The sequence below is a fragment of the Quercus suber genome, unplaced genomic scaffold, assembly GCF_002906115.3.
Source record: "Quercus suber isolate HL8 unplaced genomic scaffold, Cork oak 2.0 scaffold_432, whole genome shotgun sequence".
Taxonomy (NCBI): Eukaryota; Viridiplantae; Streptophyta; class Magnoliopsida; order Fagales; family Fagaceae; genus Quercus; species Quercus suber.
In genome coordinates, this window is record NW_027069883.1 from 534286 (window position 1) to 561658 (window position 27373).

At 34.2% G+C, this 27373-nt stretch overlaps 1 protein-coding gene and 1 pseudogene across 1 annotated transcript; both read left to right on the forward strand.

Annotated features, from left to right (window-relative positions):
* Window positions 1–12562: 12562 nt before the first annotated feature.
* On the forward strand, window positions 12563–13042 carry LOC136062613 (putative calcium-transporting ATPase 13, plasma membrane-type). Its single transcript, XM_065761854.1, has one exon. The coding sequence runs from the start codon at window positions 12563–12565 to the stop codon at window positions 13040–13042; it is 480 nt and encodes a 159-aa protein (XP_065617926.1).
* Window positions 13043–15287: 2245 nt separating this feature from the next.
* On the forward strand, window positions 15288–27070 carry LOC111984319 (putative calcium-transporting ATPase 13, plasma membrane-type; annotated as a pseudogene).
* Window positions 27071–27373: the final 303 nt, after the last annotated feature.

The window sequence follows — 27373 nt, forward strand, 5'->3', positions numbered from 1 at the left end:
ATTTAGGATGGTACTGTAGCAACATTGTAAATTTTTTTACAATTGTTCCCATTTGGCAGTCCGGATACTAAGTTCCTTGGGTCTGAATGCCAAATTTTCCTTACATTTAGCATTTTACAGGCCCAATGAGAAAGCTCTAATAGATATCTGTAAAAAAAAAAAAAAAAAAATCATTTTCTTTTTAAATACTAACATTTCATATGATTTTGCACTCATTCAAGTTCCAAAAATCAACAGAATATTAGAAAATAAGAAATATAGCAAAAAATGAAAAAAAAAAAATCATAGTACTAAAGAAAATTATAAAAACTAAGCATATTGAGCACCTAGTTCATAAGGTGCATTATTGGAGCTAGCTTGACAAAGGCAACAACTTCTCAACCAGATAACGTTTTATTAATTTGCTAATTTTAATGAGAACAAGGTGTGATCTTATCTGAAGGATAATAGTAATAAATAAATAAATAAATAAAGAGAATATATAATTTTATTTATTTATTTATTTGGAGAATGAAGAGAATATAATTCTAGGGTGGGCTTTTTCTAGGTTTGATTTTACTGGGCCTGTTGGTCCCGGAAGGACCAAATTAATAATAATAATAAAATAAAGATGAATTGATGATGGATTTCCGTTGAATTTTTTATTTTATCTTAATGTATAAGAAGTTTTCTCAAGCCAAGAAGCAATAGCAGAATGGACAACAATGATTTTTTCAACACTGTTATCCAGCTGGACCAACATGTAAAAACTTTACAAACATAATTAGATATCAACATTTAAGGACCATTTTTAAGGGTTTTTTTTTTTTTTTTTGGGTTAACGTTATCTTGACTTCCCTTTAAGTAAATTAAAAAATAAAACATTATGTTGACTTAAAATTTTAACAAAGACATGAATCTATTGGATGCATGTTTGCCTCACAAAGCTTCTTAAAAACCTAAGCAATGACGACTTTTATGTTAGAAGAAGATTATCATATAATTAAGCATGGGTGTGCTAAGAAGCAGAAAAGCACGGGGGATTTAGGATTGTATATACTCCGATCATCCCAAGTCAAGAGAGACAAGTAAAACGCCGGTTTTTTATTTTTATTTTTTGGTTGGGTAGATTTTAAGAAGAAAAATTAGTGGGGTTTAGGTGTTTTCTTCATAAATAAAGTTTAGTTATAAAATTGGTTGTAACCTAAGACTACAACTTTACTTAATATAGAAAGATTGAAAATGTGTTGAAAACACAAGAACTGTTTAGACCCCCAAATTAAAGTTACGGTTCGATAGATTTTACACTCATTTAATACTAAGTGTGGAATAATGTAAATGCGAGCAGATAAACAAACAAGCAACTCTAATTCATAAACAAGACAACACATCAGTAAAATAGAATGTAAAAGAGTAGGGAAGAAAGATGCAAATACAAGATAATATGCCGAAGTGTTATCGAAGGGGAAACCGAAGAACTCGGCGAAAAACCTCTCCGTCACCCTTCAAGTGGTAATTGATCCACTAGACAATCAGTTGGGATACATAGGTTAGCAAGAGACCCTCCAAGCTTAATCTACCCAATGTACCTAAGCCTTCCAAGCTTCTACTCCAATAAAGTTTCTCGGAATTGTGTCTTATCTAGCTCTCCGGATCCCACAACAAGTTTCATATTGCATCTGCCATCTTGGCTTCTTCTAATGCTTCTCAGTAGCACCAAAACCTCACTTGACACTCTGAAAGGGTGTGGTAAGTGTCTGGGCTATCAACCTCTTAATGGTATAGAAATGGAGAGGTAAGAGTTGAGGAAAATCCACAAGTAATTGTGTAGAGAAATGTGGGTATAACAATCTCTAACTCTCAAGGTTTGTGGCTAGGGTTTTCTCTTAGAAGCACTTCTCACAAAAAGTGTGTATCAGATAGCATAGTTTGGCAAAATAGAATATTTCACGAGTGTCTTAGGGGAAGGCCTTACCCGCGAGCTACTCACGAAACACAACTGTCTCCAGTTGTACAGACTCTTCGCATTCCAATCATGTGCAGGGCACATGCATCACTTTACAAGATGCTTAGTAGCGAGCTACCCGCAAGAAATCTTTTGTCTTCAATTGCTTGAGTCTTCACACACTCTCTCTCTAACAAACAACCCTTACAATTAAATCACACATTAAATACATGGTACAAAAGATTGAATAAAATTACAATCAAATTTGACATGAAATAAAAGTCAATAAAAACACAGTTGTAAATTACAACTTTACAAATATCATTAACATTATTATATATTTCGAAAATCTAACCGTTGGATTGCATATCTTTTATGCTCTTTTGATTGCATATCTCTTATCATCTTAATGCACATGTCAAATTTTGTACTAATTATATATTATTTACTATATGATCTATAAAACTATATTTTATGCATAATTTTAAACTACAAAAATTTGAAATCTAAACAACTTATTGATGATATAACCATTGATCATTAATTTTTTTAGAAATTTGGTAAGTATGGAAGATATAAGAGAAAATGTAATCCAATAGTGGATTTGTCAAAATTCATCTCCAATAAAAATATATTGAGTAAGGTTGTAACTTTAACCTACAACTAACCTTGTAGCTAAATTTTGTCGTTTCTCACCAATTTGAAGAAAAAATAGAATAGAAGAGTAGTTGCAATCAAATAGCTAAACTAACCTCTTCTCTCACATTTTCTTGGTCATGATACAACTACTGCTTTTTTTTTTTTTGGTCTTTTTTAAACTGGACATTTTGCTCTTCTTCTTCTTCTTTTTTATTTTATTTTATTATTTTGCTAGGCTTGATTTTTCTTTTAAATAAATTTAGGCGATTATCTTTTTCTTTTTTTGGTTGTTTGTTTTTATTTTTTTAAATTGGGCATGATTTTTCGATAAAGACATATGTGTAAATTTATACAACTTCTAATATTTTCTATTATTTTATTGTTCTTCTCAACTAAATAAAGAAAACTTTTATCCCTCCACTTTTCCACCTCCAACCAAATACAAATGAAGGAACCCAAGTGTTTGGTAACTGTTTCTTCCCCTTATTTTTTGTTTTCAAAAACAATTTTCTGTTTTTGAGATTAAAAAACTTGTTTGGGAACCCAAAATAGACAAAAAAAAAAAAAAAATTGTTTTCAAAACTCAATTTGTGAAAGAAACTGAAAAATGTAAAAGGCTGTTTTCAATTTCTAATTTTCAAAAGTCAATGAAAACACGCATTTAATTTAAGGAATCTATCTTATTTAATGAGTTAGTATTAGAGTTCAAATCCTAGTAACAATATATTTTAGTATTTTTTAGTATTTTTTCTTCAAAAAACAATCTTTATAATTTCAACTAACCAAACATTTATTTTTATTTAAAAAATACAAATTTTTTTTTTCTTTATATTCCCAAAAACAAGTTTTTGAAAATAGAAAACAAAAAATGTTACCAAATATAACCTAAAATTTTTATCCTCCCATTTTTCTATTTTTCCAACCAAACAAAGCCTTAGCCTAATGGCAACGGGTCTAAAATACTAGTTATAATAGTCTATTTACTACTTATTTTAGCAAATTCTCTTCAGGCTCTAATTTTTAAACTATCATTTACAACACACAAATAACACAATAAGATGAAAATAAAGGAAATTCGCATGGTAGTCGAGTTTTTTGTATTTGGTATGATTTCTCTATTAGTAATATGGATTTATTAGTCTTTAATCCTTGCGATGTACGGGAATAGCTATTGAATGAGTTTCAAGGAAAAAAAGAAAAAGAAAAAGAAGCTATTATTTTTGAGTTAGATGCATGAAGTAAAAAATAAAAATAAAAAAACATGATATTGAAAGAAATAACACAAAATTTTATTAATTAGACAAAAGAAAGTAATGTTGTTTTATTTATTAGCTTTTTGTGGGAAGGAATAAGAGACAAAATGTTGTATTTTTAGTTTAGTTTGTGTTGTATATACAAGTATATATAAGATATGTTGTAATATATGTAGAGGGGAAAGGCCTAGGAGCCCATATCTATGAATATATTTGGCCAAGGGCCCAACCTGAGGATGTCAAACAATCTGAGGATGAATAAAACACTTCCATAAGGATCTGCGTTAGTAATTGAAGAGAAAAATCATATTAAAGCCACCTAGGTGGGTGCCCTGAGGAAGAATCCTTCCTCGGCTAGGCGAGGCCGAGGTCAGATGATATTGTCTGCCATCAAGAGCAATGCTTTGGACCATTCTACCATAGAGGATAGGTATCAAGAAGGAAAAGGACAAAGGAGAGTTATGAAATATCTAAGAAAAAGATGCTAACATAGCATTGAATGCTTTGCAGCTGACTGAGCAATGCTTTATAGCCTTACAGCTACTCCCAAAGACTTTAGGGATGGGCTGATGGGACAAGTATCAATACTATCAATCCAAATCTACACGTGGAAGGATGAAAGAAAGAAGATGTGAGAATAAAACTTGAGGGTAACAATGAAAGTGGGGGGGGGGGGGGGGGACTCTGTTGAGTGGATTTATAGGAACACTTGCCTCTTTGGACAAGAAGTTCGTTCATGTCAGTATTCCTTATTTGTGCATGATTGCCATCCAATTCCATATTAGCTGTTGTCCAATTCACTAGGGCATAGTTCTATGACCCACTCTCTACAAATTCATTGTTTTGGCCTTTTGAGCCTAAATCTACTCATCTTGGACTGAGTCATAAATCTGGTCCCTATAATTGGCGTCGTCTGTGGGGAGAACTTGTGTAATAGTAAGTGCAACGCTTAACTATGGTAGGATCAGGTCCACACCAGGCAGAGTCTTCGAGATCCCAGTATGGCGATCCTTTTGTCAGCCTTGAGCAAAGAGGTGATCGTGAGGGAAGTACGCATATCGCTCATACTAATAAGAGTCAACTTCGATGAACACAGGGAGGATTGCTTGAGGGGGCACAGTTCTAGGGTTTTTGACGTCAAGTACACGCCTTGTACCTCTGTCAAAGGCCAAGTCCTGACGAACCTGGTGGCCAAATTCACTGAACTTCTATCAGAGGAAGTGGCAGCGATATTAAGCATGGATGGAAAATCGTAAATCAAAGGGGCTCTAGAGTGGGGCTAGTGCTAGTTTCTCCTGATCTTTACAAGTGTTCAAACAGAACCCAAGTCATGCCTGGAGTGCTCGGACTAGATGCTATGAGGAAATTAACACAAACTAATATTTTTAATAAAGTGTTAAAACAGAACCTTAGTCAGGCCTGAAGTCCTTGGACCAGATGCTAAAGGGAAGTTAAAATACTGTGACATCTTTTATAACTGCTTAAACTGAACCTAAGCTATGTACAGCTCCTCAGACCACGTGCCTTGGATGATTTGACATTTTCTATTTGATTTTGCTAGGTATTAAAACAAGTCCCAGATTATATCCATCTCCTCGGATCACTTGCTTTGGGTTCATTATTCTCCATTGGTTGCATAGTTTGCAGTATAAGCACATGGTCATTTTCTTTATTATTTTTGCATAGATAATTTATCTAAGCTAGCAGCAATGCATCACTATTGGCGTTGATAGAGTTAGGGTGACAATGTTTCGTTACTATCAATAACATCAGTTTAAAGTCCCATTGGAGAGAAAAGTAACAACACCAACATCCGTGAAATAGTNCAGGGTGATGAAGAAAAAGAGAAAATCACTCATTGAGATCTTTTTTCTCCTAGCTGTAAGATGTTCTGCTATCAAGGTTGAAAAAACAGGAAACCCATCTACCCTTGTTCTTGTTAATTTGCTTGATCAATCTTGGTTTGTTTTTACAATTGTGCACGCATGACACATGTTGCCAAGTGAAACCTAAACTTTGTCGCACCAAAACTTTGAAGGCTTCTACACTTGCCTTGGGCCTTGGCTGGAGAAGGAGGGTCTTCTTTCTTGCTCGACTGAAAAACATGAGCATCTTTGGCCTCTGCTTCCTTCACCTTGACTGCATCCTCCTGGGCCTTGGCAGCATCCTTGGTTTCCTTGCCCTTGCCTTCATCCTTGGCCACCTCATCCCCTAGACCTTGATCACCATCTTGGCTGGATCCTTTTGGAAGCCCTGAAGGTTTGAGAATTTGAAGTTTCCAGAGAACTAGAAGATTTGCAAAGTGAAGAACAACGATTCCCCCAAGGTGCCTTATATAGAAAGCAAAGTCCATTGGGAGTTATCTCGCTTGAAGTCCAAAGAGAGAGTTACAAACGGGAAAAATTCCGCTCAGTTTCCAACAAAATCTTCAGCCGTTGGATCCGCATCGCGTCGTAGAACATAGGGAACATGGAGCCACAAGAATTTATGAAGGCGCGCCTCATATACCGAAGCGTTAAGAGCGTGTTTTAGGCAGTCAAAAAGACACATATACAGTCAAAGGTGATGAAAAATGGGCACAAAGGAACTATCATCATATCGGAATCCTCATTTCTTCCTGCGGAGTCAGAAAGAAGAATCTTGAGGGGCTATTGTAGGGGGGAATGGCCCAGAAGCCCATATCTACGTATATATTGGGCCAATGGCCCAACCCGAGGATGCCAAACAATCCGATAACGGGTAAAACACTTTCATAAGGATTTGCATTAGTAAGTGAAGAGAAAATTTCTATTAAAGCCACCTAAGGGGGTGCCCCGAGGAAGAGTCCCTCCTCGGTTGGGCAAGGCCGAGGTTAGAGGGTATGGTTTGCCATCAAAAGCAATGCTCCAGACCATTCCACCATAGAGGATAGGTATCAAGAAGGAAAAGGACAAAGGAAAGCTATGAAATATCTAAGAAAAAGTTGCTAACATCACATTGAATGCTTTGCAGCTGATTGAGCAATGCTTTATAGCCTTACAGTTACTCCCAAAAACTTTGAAGAGAGGCTGATGGGATAAGTATCAATACTATTAATCCAAATCTACATGTGGAAGGATGAAAGAAGGGGGACAGTAATAAGAAAAATTGCACTTGTACTATGTTGAGTGGATTTATATGAACACTTGCCTCCTAGGACAAGAAGTTAGTTCATGTCAATATTTCTTATTTGTACATATGATTGCCATCCAACTCCATATTAGTCGTTGTCCAATTCATTAGGGCCTAGTTCTTTGACTCACTCTCTACAAATTCATTATTTTGGGCTTTTTGAGCCTAATTCCACTCATCTTGGACTGAGCCACAATTCAGGTCCTTACACTCTTTTATATAGGAAGCTTACTCTTTTTTTAACGCATTCTTAAGAATCTTAACCCTAGCATTTGTGGAAAATAGTCCAAATAGTAGAATAAAGGAAACTTAATTACTTCTTTTTTGGCTAGAGAATAAAGGAAACTTACTTAGGAGTAATTATTATTATTTTTTTCTTCTTCTTCTTCTATTTCTTAAGAGTTATGGCTTCTCCAACTCCGAGCAACATAAAAATAAAAATAGACCAATAATTAGGACAATTGAATTTATCATCAAACCAAAACATCAATTAGTTGTTGGCGTAGATAAGCCACATTTACGGCCAAGTTGACGTAGCCCCTAAAAAAAAAAAAAAAATTAAAAAGAAAATGTGGGTTTCAAATCTTTGTCTTGTTATATTTTCTTCAAATTGACGACATTGATTGTCAATTCCTTTGATTTCTTTGATATCATCCTTTTAGTGTTAAGACTTAAGACTTAAGACTGGCGGTTTTTTGTCCAAATGCATGCACTCTTAATTGTGTGTTTATGTTTGTGCTTCATGACATAAATTCTAGTCTAAATCCAAAAAAGAGTCCAGTTGCGAACCAACATAAAGACATAATAATAATAATAATAATAATAATAATAATAACAACAAAAAAACAGGAAAAGGACTCCAATAAAACAACGCAACTTAGTGGTCATTTAAAACAATTTATTTTTTCAGATTAAAAAAATTACTTTAAAAGATCTATAATTTAAAAAAAGATTTTAAAAAGTTATACTTTAAAAAGGGCATTTTTTTTTTTTATATGAACTAAAAAAGGGCAGTTTTAAACTTTAAATACATGTTACCAATCAAATGAAAGCTTACACAATTACATCTATTATGAAAATGCAATTCCAACTTCATGATTCATCTATACTATTAAAAAGATGATTCCGGAATAATAATAAAAAAAATAAAAAAAGATGAATCCCCTTTTTCATTGTCTTCAATTTTTGGCATACTAAAATATTTTCATACAAATTTTAAAATAACATAACCTTTATCTTAATTTTTTTTTTGTCACAAAAAAGTAAAAAATGTTAAAACAGTAATACTATCTCATGTATAAGAGGAAAAAAAAAAAAAAAACCCTTTATTCTCACCACATATTTGTATTCAAATATGATGGAAATTTTAGACCCCTTAAAACACAACCAGATTAAGTAGCCTAGTTAATAAGCTAAGTTGTTACTTAGTCAAATTAAGAAATTCTAGGTTAAAACAATCAAACAATCATATCAAGAAAATATAGCAGCGGAAAAATAAATAACACATGATATGATCACCCAGGAAAACCAAACCAGTAAAAAACCTGGGAAGGATTTTACCCACCTATCCTCAAGGCAAACCTGAATCCACTATGAAAGAATCGAAGTTCATACAAAAGGACTTACAAGCTCTCCGCTCGACTTCCTAATGCTACCTACCAGTAGAACTTACTGACATGACCCTGTGCAAGCTCCGAATCCACGGACTCATTCTTTCTTGAATTCTTCAATCAGTTACAAGCACCCACGCTTGATATTCTTTAAGCTTCAATGGTAACAACCAAGTTGATCATCAAGATGTTGAAGTAATCTCAATCTTGAAAACCCTAAACTTTGTGTAAAGGAAAGCTCCTCTAAATCTCACAAGAGATTTACACAAAACCGCAATGTATGAGCAACAATACAACTGGAGCAACTCTAAAAACGTGGCTAGGGTTTTTCCTTATATACCTAGGGCAAAAACATAAAACCCTAAACGTTTAATGAGTTAGGGCTGAGTTGGAAAAACTGCAGAAAACGCAATCTGGTCGACTTTCGATCGATCGAATCTATTTTTCGATCGATCGAGCCAGACTGAAATGCCCCAATGCAACTACAGTCTCTCGATTCTAACTTTACAATAATTAATCAACTTTGAGCATACTTTAACAAGACATAACATATTGTTTTGATCATGGTTTGCCAATATTACAAATTAGAGTTCTAAATTCATAAATTCCTAAACCTTTAGAACCTAACAAAATATATGATTCTTATTTGTATTTATTATCTATTTGAATTCAAATACTTCAATTATCTTTATAAATTACTTCTTCCAAAAAATGTTAAAAGAGTAATACGTACTATCTCACATACAAAAGGGGAAAAAAAACCATTATTCTCACCACCCATTTGTATTTAATTGTCTAATTCCTATCTTTATTTGTTATCTATTTGTATTCAAATACTTCAATTATCTTTATTAAAAAAAATTCAAAATTACTTCTCAAAAAAAAAAAAAAAAAAAAAAAAAAAATTCTTATTCAATTTTTTTTTAAAAAATTTCAAATTTTTTTTTCAAAAAAAAAAAAAAAAAAAAAAAAAAAAAAAACTACTACCTCACGTAAAAACTATTCATTCTTTTCTGAAATTTCTATGTTTTTTTTTTCTTTTTTCTTTTTTTTTATTCTTAAAACATTCTACAATTTTTGTTATCCAAATTCTATACAGTTATCACAAATCCCCCATCCAACCACACTAACATATATCATCTTCTTTTGTTTAAATCTTAAATTTTTTTACTTATCCAATTTTTATCCTAATCAATAAATTCAAAATTCCTGTTGTGTTTCAAATTCTTACAATTCTCTATCTCATTTTTAAATATTATTCCACATTACTTTACCGCTTTCTTACCAACAAAAAAAAAAAGAAAATGCACATGGTTATTTATATATTACTTTAAAATTAGTTATAACACTAAACCAAAAAAAAAAAAAAAAAGTATTATTGCACGCGCAAAACTCGTGTGATGAGTCTTGTGTACAATAAAGAGATATAACTCTTCATTTGAATTAGTGATTTTAAGATGTCATGACTTTTCAAATTAATTCATAACCCTAGTGACAGAGCCTCTATTATATCTCAAGAGAAGCCAAGTTAAATTGAAGAATATATTTTAAACCACCAAATAATAAACATTTATACTACTATTTAAGGGCTTCTCCGTTGGGATTCTTCATTTTCATGGTTCTAAAATGCCCTTACATCCCTATGTTTAAGTATAGATAAAACTAAAAGATAATCCCGTAAAAATACAAATCTAATTCCAACTAAAACATTGCCTAAAAATAAGGCCACTCCCCTGTTGATTTTCAAATTACTTTATCCACTTATATATTAGATTTTCAAAATAAAAATATATATAAAATAAAAAATAAAAACAGGGTTTTTTTTTTTTTTTTTTGGCTCTAAAAAATAGACTCATCACATACGCAAAGCGCGTATGATGAGACTAGTGTCTATATAAATAATACTCTTAAAGCGTGTTTTAACATAATTAATTTATTATATATATTATTTTCTTGAATATATATTTATATAATCCAAGATATATAAATTATTTTATCCAGTCATGTGTAATTTATTTTAAATGTATTAATCACAATCAATATCCTTCAAAGTTTCAAACAATTTTTTTTTATAGATATAATATGATTTGAAATTCATAGTGATCACTCCATAATAATTGCTTTTTATTATTACTCCAAAATATATTTTTGTGTGTGTGTAGATTAGAGAAGGTATTTGGTATCAAATGATATTATGTCAACGACATCAAAATCCAATAAATGTGAGACATGTCAGCAAAAAACTGATCCATTAACAATTGAAAAACATGTGTTAGTGGGTAGTTAATTTTTCATACATGTCTCTTATTATTGGCTTTTGATACGAATGATGTGGTATCATTTGGTACAAAATACTTTTTTGTAGATTAAGATGTATCTAGGCATTTTATTCAATGATAAGAGACTCTATTCAAGCCCCTTATTTGATGATAAAAAAACTTGATCTACCAAGTTAACAAAAACCCATATTTTAAAACATTTTAAATTAATATTTTAAATAAATTAATTAAATATTACCGATTAAAATATAATAGGAGTTTTAGAAAACATAAAAGAATACACATTAATAAATTTTAGATAAATTAAATAATAATATGCCTTGACATATACAATGTATAATAATAATAATAATAATAATAATGACAATACCAAATGAAAAAAAGAATCTTTTTTTTTTCTATAAATGGTAAAGTAGGGGTGTTTGGATAGAGCTTATTTGCTGAAAACTAAAAACTTATTACTGAAAACATTATAGCAAAATAATTTTTAAATGTGTAAATAATGTCATGAGAGCCCAAATTTTGTTTGAATATGTACTTGAATGACTTTTGTGGTTCAGTTATACTCATAGAACCCACGGACAAAACGCAGGACACAGGATTGGGCAAAACGCCCAATCCAGAGTCCAAACCCACGCTAGGTCAAATATTTTTATGAACTTTCATTGTGGGACATATCTTTAATCATTGTATTCAATAAAGGTTGCATGAAACATGCATATGAGTGGAATGGAAGCAAGAATGTTCTTCCTTCCACACTACACTGTTGCCTTTATCTCTCACCTGATGTAGTTTTGCTTGTTTAGCAACTTCATCAGGTAAGCTTAATTGGCATATATAGTTATATACAATTACATCAACAACTCCACCATTTCTCTTTCATTACACGAAGTGCCCAAAAGGGACTTAAACAGAATGCGAATGCTACCTTTCTTTTTCCTTTCCCTTTACGGTTTGGAGGGTCTTCTACGTTCCTTATGTTTTTCTAGTCTTCTGACTCCTTAACGATTGGCATATATAGTTATATACAACTACATCAACAACTCCACCATTTCTCTCTCATTACACGAAGGGCCAAAAAGGGACTTAAACAGAATGTGAATGCAACCTTTATTTTTCCTTTCCCTTTACGGCTTGGAGGGCCTTCTACGTTCCTAATGTTTTTCTAGTGTTCTGACTACTTAATGATCATCTTAATATATATATATATATATAAAAGAACCACGTCTAAAGGACTGCTTAGGATTTATTTGGTAACAGCTTATCTAACTTTTTTCTGAAATTTTTTTGTTGAAAATATGTTAAAGTGTACTTGTTCTTTGAAAATTTTTGAAAAACTAAGAAAATGTAAGAAAAAGTGAGATTTTAAAAAGTTGTACATAAAAACTAAAAAAAACTAAAGATTAAAAGTTGTGTTTATAAGCTGATGTCAAACAAGCTCTTATTATAATATTATCAATACTTAAGATAGACAGTCAGACATTTCATATGTATACATAAGTGGGGAGGCTCCAATTTATTCCAAGTTGCAAGTCCAATTCTTATGACTAATCTATTCATTTAGCATTACAAGTACACCAAACCTTCATTCTCCTTCGCTTCATTTATCATTCCTAAGAGCCTTTTTTTCCTACACTTTCTTCCACGCTTTCTTAAAGATTATCTAATTTCTACTATTACTTTTGATCCTCTTGTACTTTCCAAACTATGTCTACCATTATCCAAGAAAACATAGAGTGCAACAAGTCTTTATGTCATGTACCTAACACCCCTAGTGCAGCTAACAAGAGATGGCGCTCAGCTTTTGTTTCCATCTATTGTTCTAGAGCCCTCCTATCATTTTTCAAAGATTCTCTACACGATAATAAAACAGCTAAGGTTCCACAAAATTCATCTTCTATCATTTTCGATATAAAACCAGCAGACGATAGCTTCAAAATTGATCAAACAAGCCTCACCGAGCTTGTGAAAGAGAAAAATGCTGACAAGCTCCAAAATATTGGAGGGGTTGATGGAGTAGCATCCATACTTGAAACCAACGTTGAATTTGGGATTCATGGCAATGTTGAAGACATTACTCGCCGACGTGAGTCTTTTGGCTCAAACACGTATAAAAGACCACAAAGAAAGAGCTTCTTCCACCTTGTAGTAAAAGAGTTCAAGGATCTTGTTAACAATATAAGGTGAGAGAGAATGACTGAATAGTCAGTATAATATTATGTGTGAAACAATGTACAAAAGATAGCCTTTATATAGGCTAGGTATGTGTGCAATACAAGTAATAGAAATATAGTACAAGTAATATACTAGGCTAAGCCCAATGGGCTAATCTATACACTAACATCCCCCCTCAAACTCGAGGTGGCAAGGAGGAAGCCAACTGGAGTTTGGATATAAGATCTCGAAGACGACCAGGTGGGTGAGACTTGGTGAAGATATCAGCAGGCTGGTCAGCAGACGAGATGGAGAACAACTTGAGATTGCCTTTCTTGAGATGCTGGCGAGTAATGTGGCAGTCGATCTCAATGTGCTTGGTGCGTTCGTGGAAGACATCATTATGAGCAATGTAGATAGCACTACGATTGTCACAATAAAGAGGAGTAGCAGTGGGCTGTGGAGCATCCATGTCAGCCAAGAGCCAGCGAAGCCAGACAAGCTCGCAGGTGGTGTCGGCAAGGGCACGATACTCAGCCTCAGTACTGGAACGGGAAACAACATCCTGCTTTTTGCTACGCCATGAGACAAGAGAAGTACCCAACAGGAAACAGAAACCTGTGATAGAGCATCGATCAGTCGGATCACCGGCCCAGTCCGCATCTGAATAAGCATGAAGCTCAAGAGAAGACCGAGAGGAGTAGTGTAGACCATGATAAAGTGTACCCTTGACATATCGGAGAATCCGAAGAACAGCAGCATAGTGGACAGAACGAGGGGCATCCATGAATTTACTAACCATACCCACGGCATGTGAAATATCTGGACGAGTAACAGTGAGATAGATCAGACTACCAACCAACTGACGATAGCGAGTAGCATCAGATATAGGTTCACCATCCAAGGGTGTGAGCTTGGCATTGTATTCCAAAGGAGTGGAAACAGTCTTGTTGTCAGTGATACCGGCTTTGGAGAGAAGATCAGAAGCATATTTAGCTTGGGAAAGATAGTATCCATCAGAGGATGAGGTAACCTCAAGCCCAAGAAAATAGCTGAGAGTGCCCAAATCTTTCATCTCAAAATGCTGACTAAGGAAGTGCTGGAGAGAGCGGATACCTGCAGAATCATCTCCAGTAATAATCATATCATCAACATAGAGAAGAATAAGAGTGATACCAGCAGAGGATCTTCGGACGAAGAGAGCAGTGTCATGAGGACTCGAAGTGAAACCCTGCTGAGCAACAACTGAGCTAAACTTTTCAAACCAAGCTCGAGGAGCCTGCTTGAGGCCATAAAGAGCACGGCGAAGGCGACAAACTTGACTGCCTGAATGTGGATAGCCAGGGGGTGGTTGCATGTACACTTCTTCTTGAAGGTCTCCATTGAGGAAAGCATTCTTCACATCCATTTGATAAAGAGGCCAACGGCGAACAGCAGCCACAGCAATGAGACATCTGACAGATGTAAGGCGAGCAACAGGAGCAAATGTTTCCTCATAGTCAATGCCATACTCTTGGGTAAAGCCCTTGGCAACTAGGCGAGCCTTGTATCGTTCAACAGATCCATCAGCCTTGGTCTTGATCTTGTAAACCCACCTACAACCTACTACAGACTGACCAGGAGGCAAATCAACCATATCCCAAGTGTGATTTTTATGAAGGGCATCTAGTTCATCATTCATAGCTTGCTGCCAAAGAGGGTCAGTATGGGCCTCACGATAGGTGTGAGGTTCATAGAGGGTGGCAAGGGCAAAAGAGCAGTGATAATCAGAGAGATAAGGGGGAGGAATGCTTACCCGAGTGGAACGACGAAGTTCAGGACCATCAGGAGACTCAGGAGAGGGTGGTGCCACAGGATCCAAGACAGGCGGGTCATATGCCGGGGACAGAACCGGAGATGAGTCATCTGGAGAGGCAGCCGATGTTGAAGAATCCTCCACAAGTTCAGGATAGAGAGGGAGGAAAAGATCAGTAAAAATGGGAGACTCAGAGGAAGAGGATGTAGAAAACTGCTGAAGACTCGTGAAAGGACGATGTTCCCAAAACTCAACATGACGGGAGACACGAAGACGGTGAGAAATGGGATCATAGCAGCGAAACCCCTTTTGAGATACACCATAACCAAGGAAACAACAGAGACGAGCACAAGGTTGGAGCTTTGTTCGTTCATGAGGAGGAAGAGAGACAAAGCAAGCACAACAAAAAACCCGAAGAAAAGAGTAGTCGGGGGTCTGACCATAGAGAAGCTCAAATGGTGATTTATTGTGTGTAGTTGGTGAAGGGATGAAGATGAAAGCCTAATTGCTGCTTTATTTCTTTTTGTGATTTCTGCCATAAGTAACTTTTGGCTAAACAAACAATTCCAGAAGTTATTTGAACTCTGCAACAATATCCAAATTAAAGTAGTGAGAGCTAGGCTGCATCAAAAGGTCTCAATCTTAGAACTTGTCGTTGGAGATGTCGTTTGCTTAAAGATTGGAGATCAAGTTCCAGTAGATGGTCTATTCTTAGAAGGGCACTCTTTAAAAGTGGAGGAATCTAGTATCACACAGGACGAAAGTGATCATGTAGAAGTAAATTGCCATCATCCATTTTTGTTTTCTGGTACTAAGGTGGTTGATGGCTATGCTCGAATGCTTGTCACTTCGGTTGGGAAGAACACAACATGGGGCGAGGTGATGAGCTCAATCATTCATGATACCAATGAATTACAAACACCTTTACAAGTTCAGCTCAACAAGCTAACTTCATCAATTCGTAAGGTTGGTTTGGCAATTGCTCTCCTAGCTCTTGTAGTCTTGTTGGTTCGATACTTCACAGGGAATACAGCAAATGAATGTGTAATTGAAGAATTTCATGGCAGGAAGAAAAATTTTTGTGTCATGGTGAAAGCTATGCGAATTTTAGCTACTGCAACTACTATAGTTGAACTTGTGATTCCAAAAGGGTTTTCTTTGGCTGTGAAGCGTACACACGTTTATGCCACGAAAAAAATGATGGTTAATCAGGCAATGGTACAGAAGCTTTCTGCCTTTGAAACCATGGGTTTTGCCACCACCATTTGTACTGACATAGCAGGCAGTCTCAGCTTGAATCAAATGAAGGTGACAAAGTTTTGGCTAGGGAAAGAATCTTTTGATGCAGCTGCTTATTCATCAATTGCTCCATATTTTCTTGAATTAGTCCTAGAAGGAGTTGCTATGAACACAACTGGTACTGCTTACAAGCCTACTTCAAGATTCGAAATTGAGTTCTTAAGCAATCCAACAAAAAAATCCATTCTTTCATGGGCTATTGTAGAGTTAAACATGGAAATGGAGCAATTGATGCATAATTGTAAAATTATTTCTGTTAAAGCATTCAATTTACACATGAAACGAAGTGGGGTTCTACTAAGGAGAATGAGAGATAGCACAATCCATGTACATTGGAAAGGAGCTGCAGAAATAATACTGAAAATGTGTTCAAGATACTATGATTCTTCTGGAATTATGAAAGAGCTAGATGATCATGAAAGGATGAAATTTGAGCAAATTATTCAGGGTATGGAAGCCAATAGCCTCCAATGTGTTACTTTTTGCACATAAGCAGCTCTCAGAAGAAGATCAAGAATATGGTACAAAAGATAAAAAAATAGAAGAAGGTTTGACACTATTAGGGTTGGTGGGACTTAAGGACCCATGTTGTCCAGTGGTGAGGAATGCCGTGGAAGATTGCCAATATGCAGGTGTAAATATCAAAATGATCACTGGAGATAATGTTTTCACAGCAAAAGCTATTGCCACTGAATGTGGGATACTCAGGCCAAGTCAGGATATGTTCAATGGTGTAGTGATTGAAGGCATGGAATTCAGAAACTACACACCAGAGGAGAGAAAGGAGAAAGTTGATAAAATTTGCATCATGGCTAAAGCATCCCCCATAGACAAAAGTCTAATGGTGGAATGCTTGAAACAAAAAGGTTATATAGTTGCAGTTATTGGAGGTGACATAAATGATGCACCAGCATTGAAAGAAGCTGATATAGGACTTTCTATGGGAACTCATGGCACGGAGGTGGTGAGGTTGAGCTCGGATATCATCATTTTGGATGACAACTTTGCTTCTATGGCCAAAGTTTTAAGATGGGGAAGATGTGTCCACAAAAACATCAAGAAGTTCATTCAGTTTCAATTCACTGTGAATGTTGCTGCTATTATTGTTAACTTTGTGGCAATCATTTTTGTTAACGAAGGACCATTAACAGGGGTTCAGTTATTATGGGTGAACCTAATTATGCATAACTTGGTTGCTTTAGCTCTTGCAACTGAGAAACCTACAAAGACATTGATGGAAAAGCCACGAATGGGTTGGACTAAGCCACTTATTACCAACAATATGTGGAGAAACCTCTTAGCCCAAGTTTTATATAAGATTGTGGTCATCCTAACCTTAAAATTCAAAGGACAATTAATATTCAATGTGTGTGAGAAGGTGAGGGATACCTTGATCTTCGATACTTTTGTCCTTTGCCAATTCTTCAATCAACTTGATGCAAGAAAGCTCATGGAGGAGAACATCTTCAAAGGGATCCATAGCAACAAGTTATTTTTGAGTATCATTGCCATAACCATAGTTCTTCAAGTGGTCATGGTAGAATATTTGAAGTGGATTGAAGGTACAAAAAGTTTGAATTGGTGGCAATGGTCTGCATGTATTGGAATGGCAATAGTGTCTTGGCTAGTTAGTTGGATTGTCAAGAGGATACCTATTCCACAAAAGCCATTTCTTAGCTACCTAAAAAATTAAAGAGATATAAGGACTTCCCTTAACATAGTTCGTTTGGATTGAAGAAAAGTCTATGGTTGAACTCACTTTTACTATTTCAACATCAAGCTCAAGCCCATAGTTGGGCTTATTGTACTTTCCATTGTACTATTGTTCTACATTGATAGGTTATAATGTTGTTCATTCAATTATGTAACATATTCTTGGATTTAATGTAGTATTAGAGTTAGGTTTTTGTCTGGTTCCTAAAAGATTGCTAACTTGTTCATGCACCACACCACAACACTATCTTATGTGACGTATTCCAATCACTATGATACATTCTTTTGCCGATGTTTTTCAGCTAGAGGTGTCATTCTCCTATGGTCTTTGTTGTTGCCATCCTTAGGTCACACCAGTCGCCACTATTGGTAGCAACTTTTTCACATATGCCATCCTCTAGATACCAATCTTCTATTGATTTCTCGAATGACATTGTGTGTAGGTGTGTAGCCATCCTCTCATAATAATACACATAATCCAAGTCATTGACCTACTTAATAGTAATGTGATATGTTTAAATAATTAATAAATCATGTGATTTAACACACGTAGATAGTCTTATTAATTGTCTTCTAATTGATTTTAAAAATTCCTTCAAATTGTAAGTGATAGAGAAAAAGTAGTAAGTAAACAATCACATTCGACAATATTAAAGTTTTAGAAAAAACATGTATGTAAAATAATTGGTCTCCAAAGTAGTGGTTCTTGCCAGATTATGATATGGGCTAAAGCTATATCCATTAGTAATACTAAAAACAGATTGCTCACTCCTTGAATTTTGTCATCTGGCAGTTCTGCAGTAAAGAAAAGGCCGATGAGATAGAAGCATTTTTTTGCCATGCATCCTTCTTTTACCATGAGTTTGAGGCAAAGTACCGAGCAAATCCGACTCAAAGCGAGGTGGGTTGACAACGAAAGGCGAGAGCAATCTCTAACACGACCTAGTCAAACAATTAGCTCTCAAGAAATGCTAGACTTCACTTTGCTTCCAAAACTATATTGTGAATGTAATTATGTTAAGAATAATAAATAACATACATTGCATGCTTAGAAACTTGTGTTATTTATGTAAGGAGTTACATATGAAGAAATCAAACCATGAACGGGTTGCAACCAAGCATCATTATCCTGAACTTAATTATCAATTTAGTTGAGTCAGACCAATAGATCAACTAAATAAATATATTCTCAAGTTTATTCTTCTTAATATTCCTAGTATTCACTAGCACAGAACCACTCTATGTACCATAACTAGTCTTAACTTAATTGATCAGACAGACAATGGTTTATTAGAAGCTTCATCAAAAGTGCATGGCCTATAATTTCAATGCCTCTAAAAGTATATAATAAGCTGCACATCCAATAATAGTTAAAATTAGCTATACAAAACTATCACCTCTTCGTTGCTTTTGACAGTTACCTATCTGATGCCAACAAAGATCCATTCCTTGGCCTAATCTCTCTGCCTTTAGGCTCCGCTTAACGTATGTAATAAATCCTAGAAGCAACATTACTTCTCCATTGTGACATCTTAAACCTAGACATGGCAAAACGGGCGGGTTGGGTTCGGGTTGGGTCAATCGGGTTTGAGAGTCAAACGGGTCATTTTAAACAGGTTTAAAACGGGTTCAGGTCAACCGGGTTGGGTCAGGTTGATTGGTATTTTTCACATGAATTTATTTATTTATTTATAAAGAAAATTACATATATTTGTTATTTGGAAAATTATGCAACAAATTATTTGATGTAAAATACATTATTTTGAATTCATCACTTATATCAAGAATAAACTTAGTTAAACTTATTAATACTTATTCAATAATTTTAATATTATACAAATCCTAACATTGCTATCTAAAACAAAATAGCACAAAGATAAGTAAAACAAATATACAAGTTTTATTTCTACATAATATCAACATCTCAAAACATAAAACAAAATTACAAAAGACTTATTGAATAACTCATTTGATAAAGAATAAAAATATATAAAACATTTACAATCTTGAAAATTAATTTTATAATCTATTATCATTTGTAGTTGACACTCTATTTCAATTTGGGATATACATTAAAGTTTGATTACTTACTTATTTATACATGGTCTTTTTTATGAATATCATATCATTTTTAAGCAACACATACTCTAGGAAATATCATAATTTATTTTGAAACACCGTTTATTTTGGATATAAATTGTTAAAAAATAGGTCTAAAAATTCATAATTTATGCTAATTTGATACTTTGGCTTCACTATTTTCACACTTGTGAATGTTTCTCACATATGTCTACAATTTACAATATTAAATCTATGTTTTTAACTCTACAGATTATCTTAGCATGTACTTTGCTATTTGATATCTAAAAATCTTTACTCATTATAGAATGCTCAACTACATGCATTTATCTTTCAATTAATTTGCATGCAGTTATGTAAATGTATTAATTATTTCTTTAAAACTCACAATAAACAATTAAACCAATATTGTCATAATTTTACTATTTTTTTACCCAAAAAAAAAAGTTTTAAAAAAATGGTTCAGTTCGGGTCGGGTCAGTTTGACCTGCAAAAAATGCGGGTTGGGTCACGGGTCAACCCGTTTTTGCTTCTGGTCAAAAAAAGGGGTTCAGGTCGAGCATTTTTTGAGTCGAGTCAGGTCAGAAAATTTTGACCTGTTTTGCCATGTCTAGTGGCATATCTCACATGCCAACTATGACCAATTCCATTACTGCTATCTCTATTATGCCTAACCTAACACACAAAAATACTGCTAAAGTCCAAACAGAAAATACGTCTTCTTGACAATTGTAAACACAGTCTGACAATTGTAATATCATACATCCATGTATCTTTCTATTACAAATACACTAGTATGTAACCGAATTTGTCAATTGTAGTGGTATATAAAAAAAAAAATTTATATTTTATTTTAATTTATTATTTTTTTCAAAATATGTAAAACTCCTTAAGTCATAGGATTAGCTAAAATTCATGATAAAATTATATTAGTAAGATATAACAACACTTTTTTTTTTTTTTTTTTTTGTGTTAATTCTTCAAAATTATTTTCTTTTTGTAAGAATTTTGGTGGTGCCTGAACTTGTTTGCATTTTTTTAGAGAAGTAAAATTTTTGAAGAAGTCTTTTAATTATTAGATAATGAAATTCCTTCTAGAGAAGTAAATTAAAAAAAAAAAAAAAAGTATTTTAGTGATATGGCAATGACTTTTACAAAATTGGCTATGCCAAATCCTGAACGTATACTAAATTAGCTATGTCACCTGTTATTATGTGAGACAATTTAAGCTTTTAAAATTTATTGGAAATTTGAAACCGGCCCTATTAGAATAAAAACAAGTCTTTTAATTATAGGACTTCAAATTTGTGGGACGGTGAAAAATTAGATATTATATTAGTTTTTTTTTATTCAACTTTTTTTCTTTCAAGAATTGTGCTAGCACTTGGACTAAAAAAAAAAAAACTATTGTCGCATCACTTGCACGTTTGCAACAACTTTGTTCATTTTTCCCCTATTATTCCAGGAGGGCCAAAATGGCCAAATATTACTATTTGGAAAAATATGTAGTGTTTTACCGCTGTTTGAGAAATATTTGGCAATCTATCACTTTTTTAGAATTCGATTTTGTGAAACTCGAGTACCATGTAAGAAAAACACAATTCCGCACAGCACTCAAATGGCCACACATTATTTACTTAAAAAAAAAATCTCTTATCACACGTTACATTAATGTACTTTGCATGCCTTTCTAACTCTTTCGTATTGGAAAGGGAAATTATTCAAATAAACCTAGCAGTGATGCTAGACATGGGGCAGAGGGATGACATTACAAAGTCGGTCAATGTTGGTTTGCATGCTAAGAGCATTCTCATTAAGGGTTTTAAATGCTACAAGATGCTTTTTTTTTTTAGCATTTTTGACCTAAAAGCTTGCTCCATCAAGAGTTTCAAATGCTATAATTTTTGGCATTGATATGAGACCGCACTGTTCTCTGCTCTCTCTCCCTCTCCGATGAAACCTAGGCTGGAGTATCAAGCCAAGCCGATTTTTTTTTTTTTATTCACTCAATGCTCTCTCTCTCTCTCTGCTCTATCTTTCTCTTTCCTCTCTCTTTGTGCTTCACCGATGAGTGGGCTCCGCCGATGATTGTGCTCCAGCGATTGTGGGATGCCGATGGCTGTGGTCTGGTGATTGTGGTCATGGATCATGGGTCCGATGGTTGTGGTCCGGTGGTAGCGATGGAGGGTTTTTTTTTTTTTTGGTTCTGCGTGGTTCTTCTTGGGTCCGATTGGGCTTCAATCATGCGATGGAGCTTGGTGGTCAACAATGGAGCAGGGGTCGGAGCACGGATCGAAGGAGTCGTGGTCCGATTTGGTTGATTTGGTTTGTGGGTTTTTTTTAGCTGTTGGTTGTGGTCCAATTTGGCCATGGTTTGTGGGTTTTTTTCCTTTTTTCCTTGCTGTGGTTGGTGGTGATTTGGTCCGATTGCTATTGATTTATTTTTTGGTCCAACGGTGGATGTGGATGTGTTCGGTGTGGTGGGTGGATATGGAGGTTTTTCTTCTTTTTTTTTTCATTGCTGTTGTTTGTGGTTGCGGTGGATCTGGCTGGTGGTTGGTGCTGGCGATGGTGGGTGGATGTGGTGGTTGTGGTATGCGTGGGTGGATGCGGTGGCCGGCGGTGTTGAGAATAATTGGGTTGAGAAAGAGAGAGATAGAGGAGAGAGAAGGAAAAATAAAAAATGATAAAGAAAGAATATTTAATTGGAATGCTAAAAAAAATAGAAGTTTTGATGGAAGGGATGTTGTAAAGTGATGTGTTATATGTTATAAAATTGGATTTTGAGATGGTAAATGTTAAATTTTTTACAATCGTTGATAAGGATGTTCTAATAAAATTGTGTAAACAGAAAATTTGAAGGAACTCGAGTTTCAACTAAAATCTCCAATCACACGTTACATTGGTGTACTTTGCATGCCTTTCTAACTCTTTTGCATTGGAAAGGGAAATTATTCAAATAAAGCTGGCAGTAGTGCGGGACATGGGGCAGAGGGATGACATCACAAAGTTAGTCAATGTTGGTTTGCATGCTAATAAAACTGTGTAAATAGGAAATTTTTTTAGAGTGTGCAACTTTATGTACAAGGAACTTGAGTTTATGAAAATCGAGTTCTAGGTGCTATTTTTAATAGAATTCGAGTTCTAGAAACTTGAGTAATGTGTCAAACTCAAGTTTGTGAAACTTAAGTTCCAAAAAGGTGGTAGATTACAAAATATTTCTCATACAGTGGTAAAACATTATATATATTTCCAAATAGTAGTATGTGGCCATTTGGACCATTCTGGGGGCACTTGGATTTAAAATAAAAAATAAAAAATTGCGTCTGCAATTAGACTTCGACAAAATTTATGCTATATTAGTGATACCAATTAGACTTTGTTCATCATATATCTAAAATTTTGGACTTGACTTTTAACAAATAATCACTTATAAAGAATTAAGGGGAGATTTGGGCCATTCTTACATTTTTGGCCCTTGTCGCAGAATGTTCCCAACAATAATATCATAGAAGTCCATTGGACATGCCACATTCTTCATTCCTGCGCACTGATCTTTCCTAACCTAATCCTCAACTTCATCCACCCATAGACAACAAACAAAATGCTATTCACTCAAATTCCTACATACAAAAATGTATAAATTTTGATCTGGAATCTGCTTTATCATATTATTTATACTAGATATAATTATAGAAGCATTGTTATAAATTTTACAAAACTTTTATTGCACCATGTCATCAACATTATTTCAGATCCTTTATTTATCAAATTTCATTTTCTTTAATATTTCATCTCCTTCCATCACGATCTTCTTAATTAGTTTGACCTTTTCATCGATCTCATCAAACTATTGTTTTCTTAAATTTCATTTTTATGCATTTTTATTTTTTATTTTTTTATTTTTTTTTAGTTTCAAATTATATCTTTCAATTAATAGGAACCATTGCATGAGTTTGGACATTGCTCTTTTATAAAGGAAGCTTACTTTTTTTTCTTTTTTTCTTTTTTTAAGAATCTTAACCCCAGCATTTGTGGAAAATAGTCCAAATAGTAGAATAAAGGAAAGTTAATTACTTCTTTTCTTTTTTCTTTTTTTTTTTGTTGCTTTTTGGAGAGAGAATAAAAGAAACTTACTTAAGAGTAATTTTTTTTTTTCTTCTTCTTCTTCTTCTATCGAGAACATTTTTTAAGAGTTAAGGCTTCTCCAACTCCAAAGTAACATTAAAATAGACAAATAATTAAGGACAATGGAATAACTAATCATAAAGGGTTAGCTGCACTAAAAAGACCTTAAAGATAAGGTTAATGGGTTGAACCTTGAACGTGCTTGGACTTTGGACTTTTGTCTGTCTGCCTATTTCATGTTGATTTCTAAGTTGCCGACAGAAATGGAGAGTTCACATATCAGTTTTGAATTATGAGAATTTTGGTGGGGTTTCAAATCTTTTTATTGTTATATTGTCTTCTCATTGACGACATTGTCAATCCCCTTTATTTCTTAGATATCATCCTTTTAGTGTTAAGACTTAAGACTGACATGCTTTTTTGTACAAATATATGTTTGGCAATAGTGTTTAAGTATTGTTATTCAGTTTTTAATGTTGTGGAAATATATATTTGAGTCTTATAGAAATACATGTTAGAAGTGTTATTGTAATTTAAATGTTAAAAACTATTGTTCCAAAAAACAAACAGGTTTAATAGTATTAGAGATGGAACCAGGATTTAAACCTGGGGGGCAAGCATAACAAGAAAAAAAGTTTTGCCAATGTTGGTTTTAGCTAACCAAAACATGCATGCATATGATAATATCATATTTGTGGATGTATTCTAATATTAATATTTAGGAATTTATCCTACGTAACGATTCAAATTATTTCTTGACTTGTAGAGTTAAGATTCTTTAACCTATATAAAAATTAATATTTTTTATTTTTTCCCGATATTTATTTCTTTAGTTTAAAATTTATAAAAAAAAATAAAAATAAAAATAAAAATAAAAAAACCACAGGCCACAACAATATTATTAGGCAAAAATACCATTTTGGTTTCTACATTTTTGAAGTTACAGTGAATTTAATTCCTACATTTTAGTAGTAGTCAATTTAGTCCCTGTTATTTTCAAATTGCAATCAAATTAGTCCCTACTAGTGACTCACTAACAAAAAATGTTTATATAGCTAATGGATTGCACCGTTGGCATACTTGAATCTTAAATGGCTTATAAAATAATATTTAAAAAGCTACTCGGTATTTTAGCAAATAAAAGAAGCCACGTAAGACAAGAATCAAATTGATGATTTTCTAAGATAAAAAATAATAAAAAATAAATAAATAAAAACTCATTTCCCTGTTACTAAAAACCAAACCCAACCCAGAATGGTAGAATCTTATATTTGATCCCCTTCCTCTATCACCAAAATCACAAAAGACAGAACAAAACACAAATGACTAAACCCATTACCGAAAACAAAAATAAATTTTAAAAAAAAAAAAATCACTAACCCATTACCAAAAACACAAAACAAAACACAAAACCCATTACCGAAAACAGAAATAAAAAATTTCTATAAAATAAGATCTTGCCCTACGTATGGCAGTGAGGACTATCGTGCTGTCTGACGTGGGGAGGATCTGCTTGCTGGAGAACTACCAGGAATCTCACTGGGTCTTTCACAGATCTTCAATTCAAAAGAAAATAAGATCTTTTTTTTTTTTTTTTTAATTCTTTTCATTTCAGTGCTGGATTGTGTGGGTATTAATGCATGTAGAAGTATTGTTGAGATTTTAATTCATTTCATTTTTTAATGCGATGTTGGCAAGCCTATTTCTCTTTCTTTGTGTGTGTCTGGATATCAAGAAAATGATTGGAAATTTTGAGTTTTTCTTTTTTATTCATTCTATTTTTTTCAACTAGATTTTTGAGTTTCTTGTCCTTTTTTTTTTTTTGACTTGGCCTTTTTCTTTGGCGAAACTACACTATTGGTCCTTAAAGTTTAGCCTGTGTGCGCAATTGATCCCTCAAGTTTGAAGCGAGCACAATTAGTCTCTTAAGTTTTAAAACTGAGTTGTATTGGTCCTTTTACTAATTGCTGTTAACCGTGTTACGCGGCTAACGGAATAACGACTTGACATTTTTTTAAATGATGTGGCATGTTTTTAATTAAAAATTAAAAAAAATAGTTTCCATATTAGATGAAATTAAAAAATCATATTGATTGGATTAAAAACAAATCTGATATTTGTTTAACAAATACACGACGGAGAGAGAGAAGGGGTGAGCAAAAGATTGACAGCCACCAAAACTCAAATGGAATTTCCATCACAAGCTCTTTTTTTATAATTTAAAAAAAAAAAATCTGAAAAACCACTCCACTAACTAATAGTCCATCTCCCCCACCACAAATTCGTTGGGCTTGTTATCATTTTAGCCAAGACTTACTTTAAGTGATTTACTTGTCTATTTTCGCAACTTTCATTACAAGGAGAATCCTAACGTTGAATCATAGAGCTATGCCACCAAAATCCAAAGAGATTTTTAAGAAAAAGAAAACAAAGATTTGTTTTCTCGTTCTATCTCAGTCCCTCTCCTTTTCTCTGTTGCTCTTAGATCCTTCTCTTCAATCTCAAATCCTTTTCTTTGATTGGATATTCTGGCTAGCCAAAATGATGCCACCGGAGCAAATCCTTCTCCTACAATGCTCAAAAACTCAGCGAAACTGCCGAGCAACATCCTTCGATCCCTGCGCTGGAGCAACATCCTTCGCCATCACCCTCATCCCCTGCGCCGCCTTCCTCCTCGACCTCGGCAGAACCGCTATGCTCACCACCCTAACCGTCGACCTCATGGTCTCCTACATCCTCAACTCCCTCAACTTCAAACCTGCTGCCTTCTTTGATGGTTTTGATGATTTTTGGGGTTTTGATGGTTTTTATTCTTTGTTTGATCAACGGGTTAAGGGAAACACGGGAAGGATTGCTTGAGGGGGCACAGTTCTAAGGGCTTTTGACATTAAGTGCATGCCTTGTACCTCTGTCAAGGGCCAGTTCCTCACGAAACTGGCGCCAAGCTCGCTGAAGCTTCGTCAAAGGAAGTGGCAGCAACACCAAGCATGGATGAAAATCACAAATCAAAGGGGCTCCAGAGTGGGGCTAGTGCTGGTTTCTCCTAATCTTTATAAGTGTTCAAACAGAACCCAAGTCATGCATGAAGTTCTCGGACCAAGTGCTTAGGGGAAATTAACACTATGACATCTTTATAAGTGTTCAAACAGAACCCAAGAGCTTGGGAGAAATTAACACTATGACATCTTTATAAGTGTTCAAACAGAACCCAAGTCATGCTTGAAGTCCTTGGACCAAATGCTTGGGGGAAATTAACAATATGACATCTTTAAAAGTGTTCAAAGAACTCAAGTCATACTTGAAGTCCTCAGACCAGATGCACGGGGGAACTAACACTATGACATCTTTAT

Excerpts from the sequence above, each read along its gene's own strand:
- LOC136062613 (XM_065761854.1), top strand. The coding sequence starts at position 12,563 with ATGTCTACCATTATCCAAGAAAACATAGAGTGCAACAAGTCTTTATGT.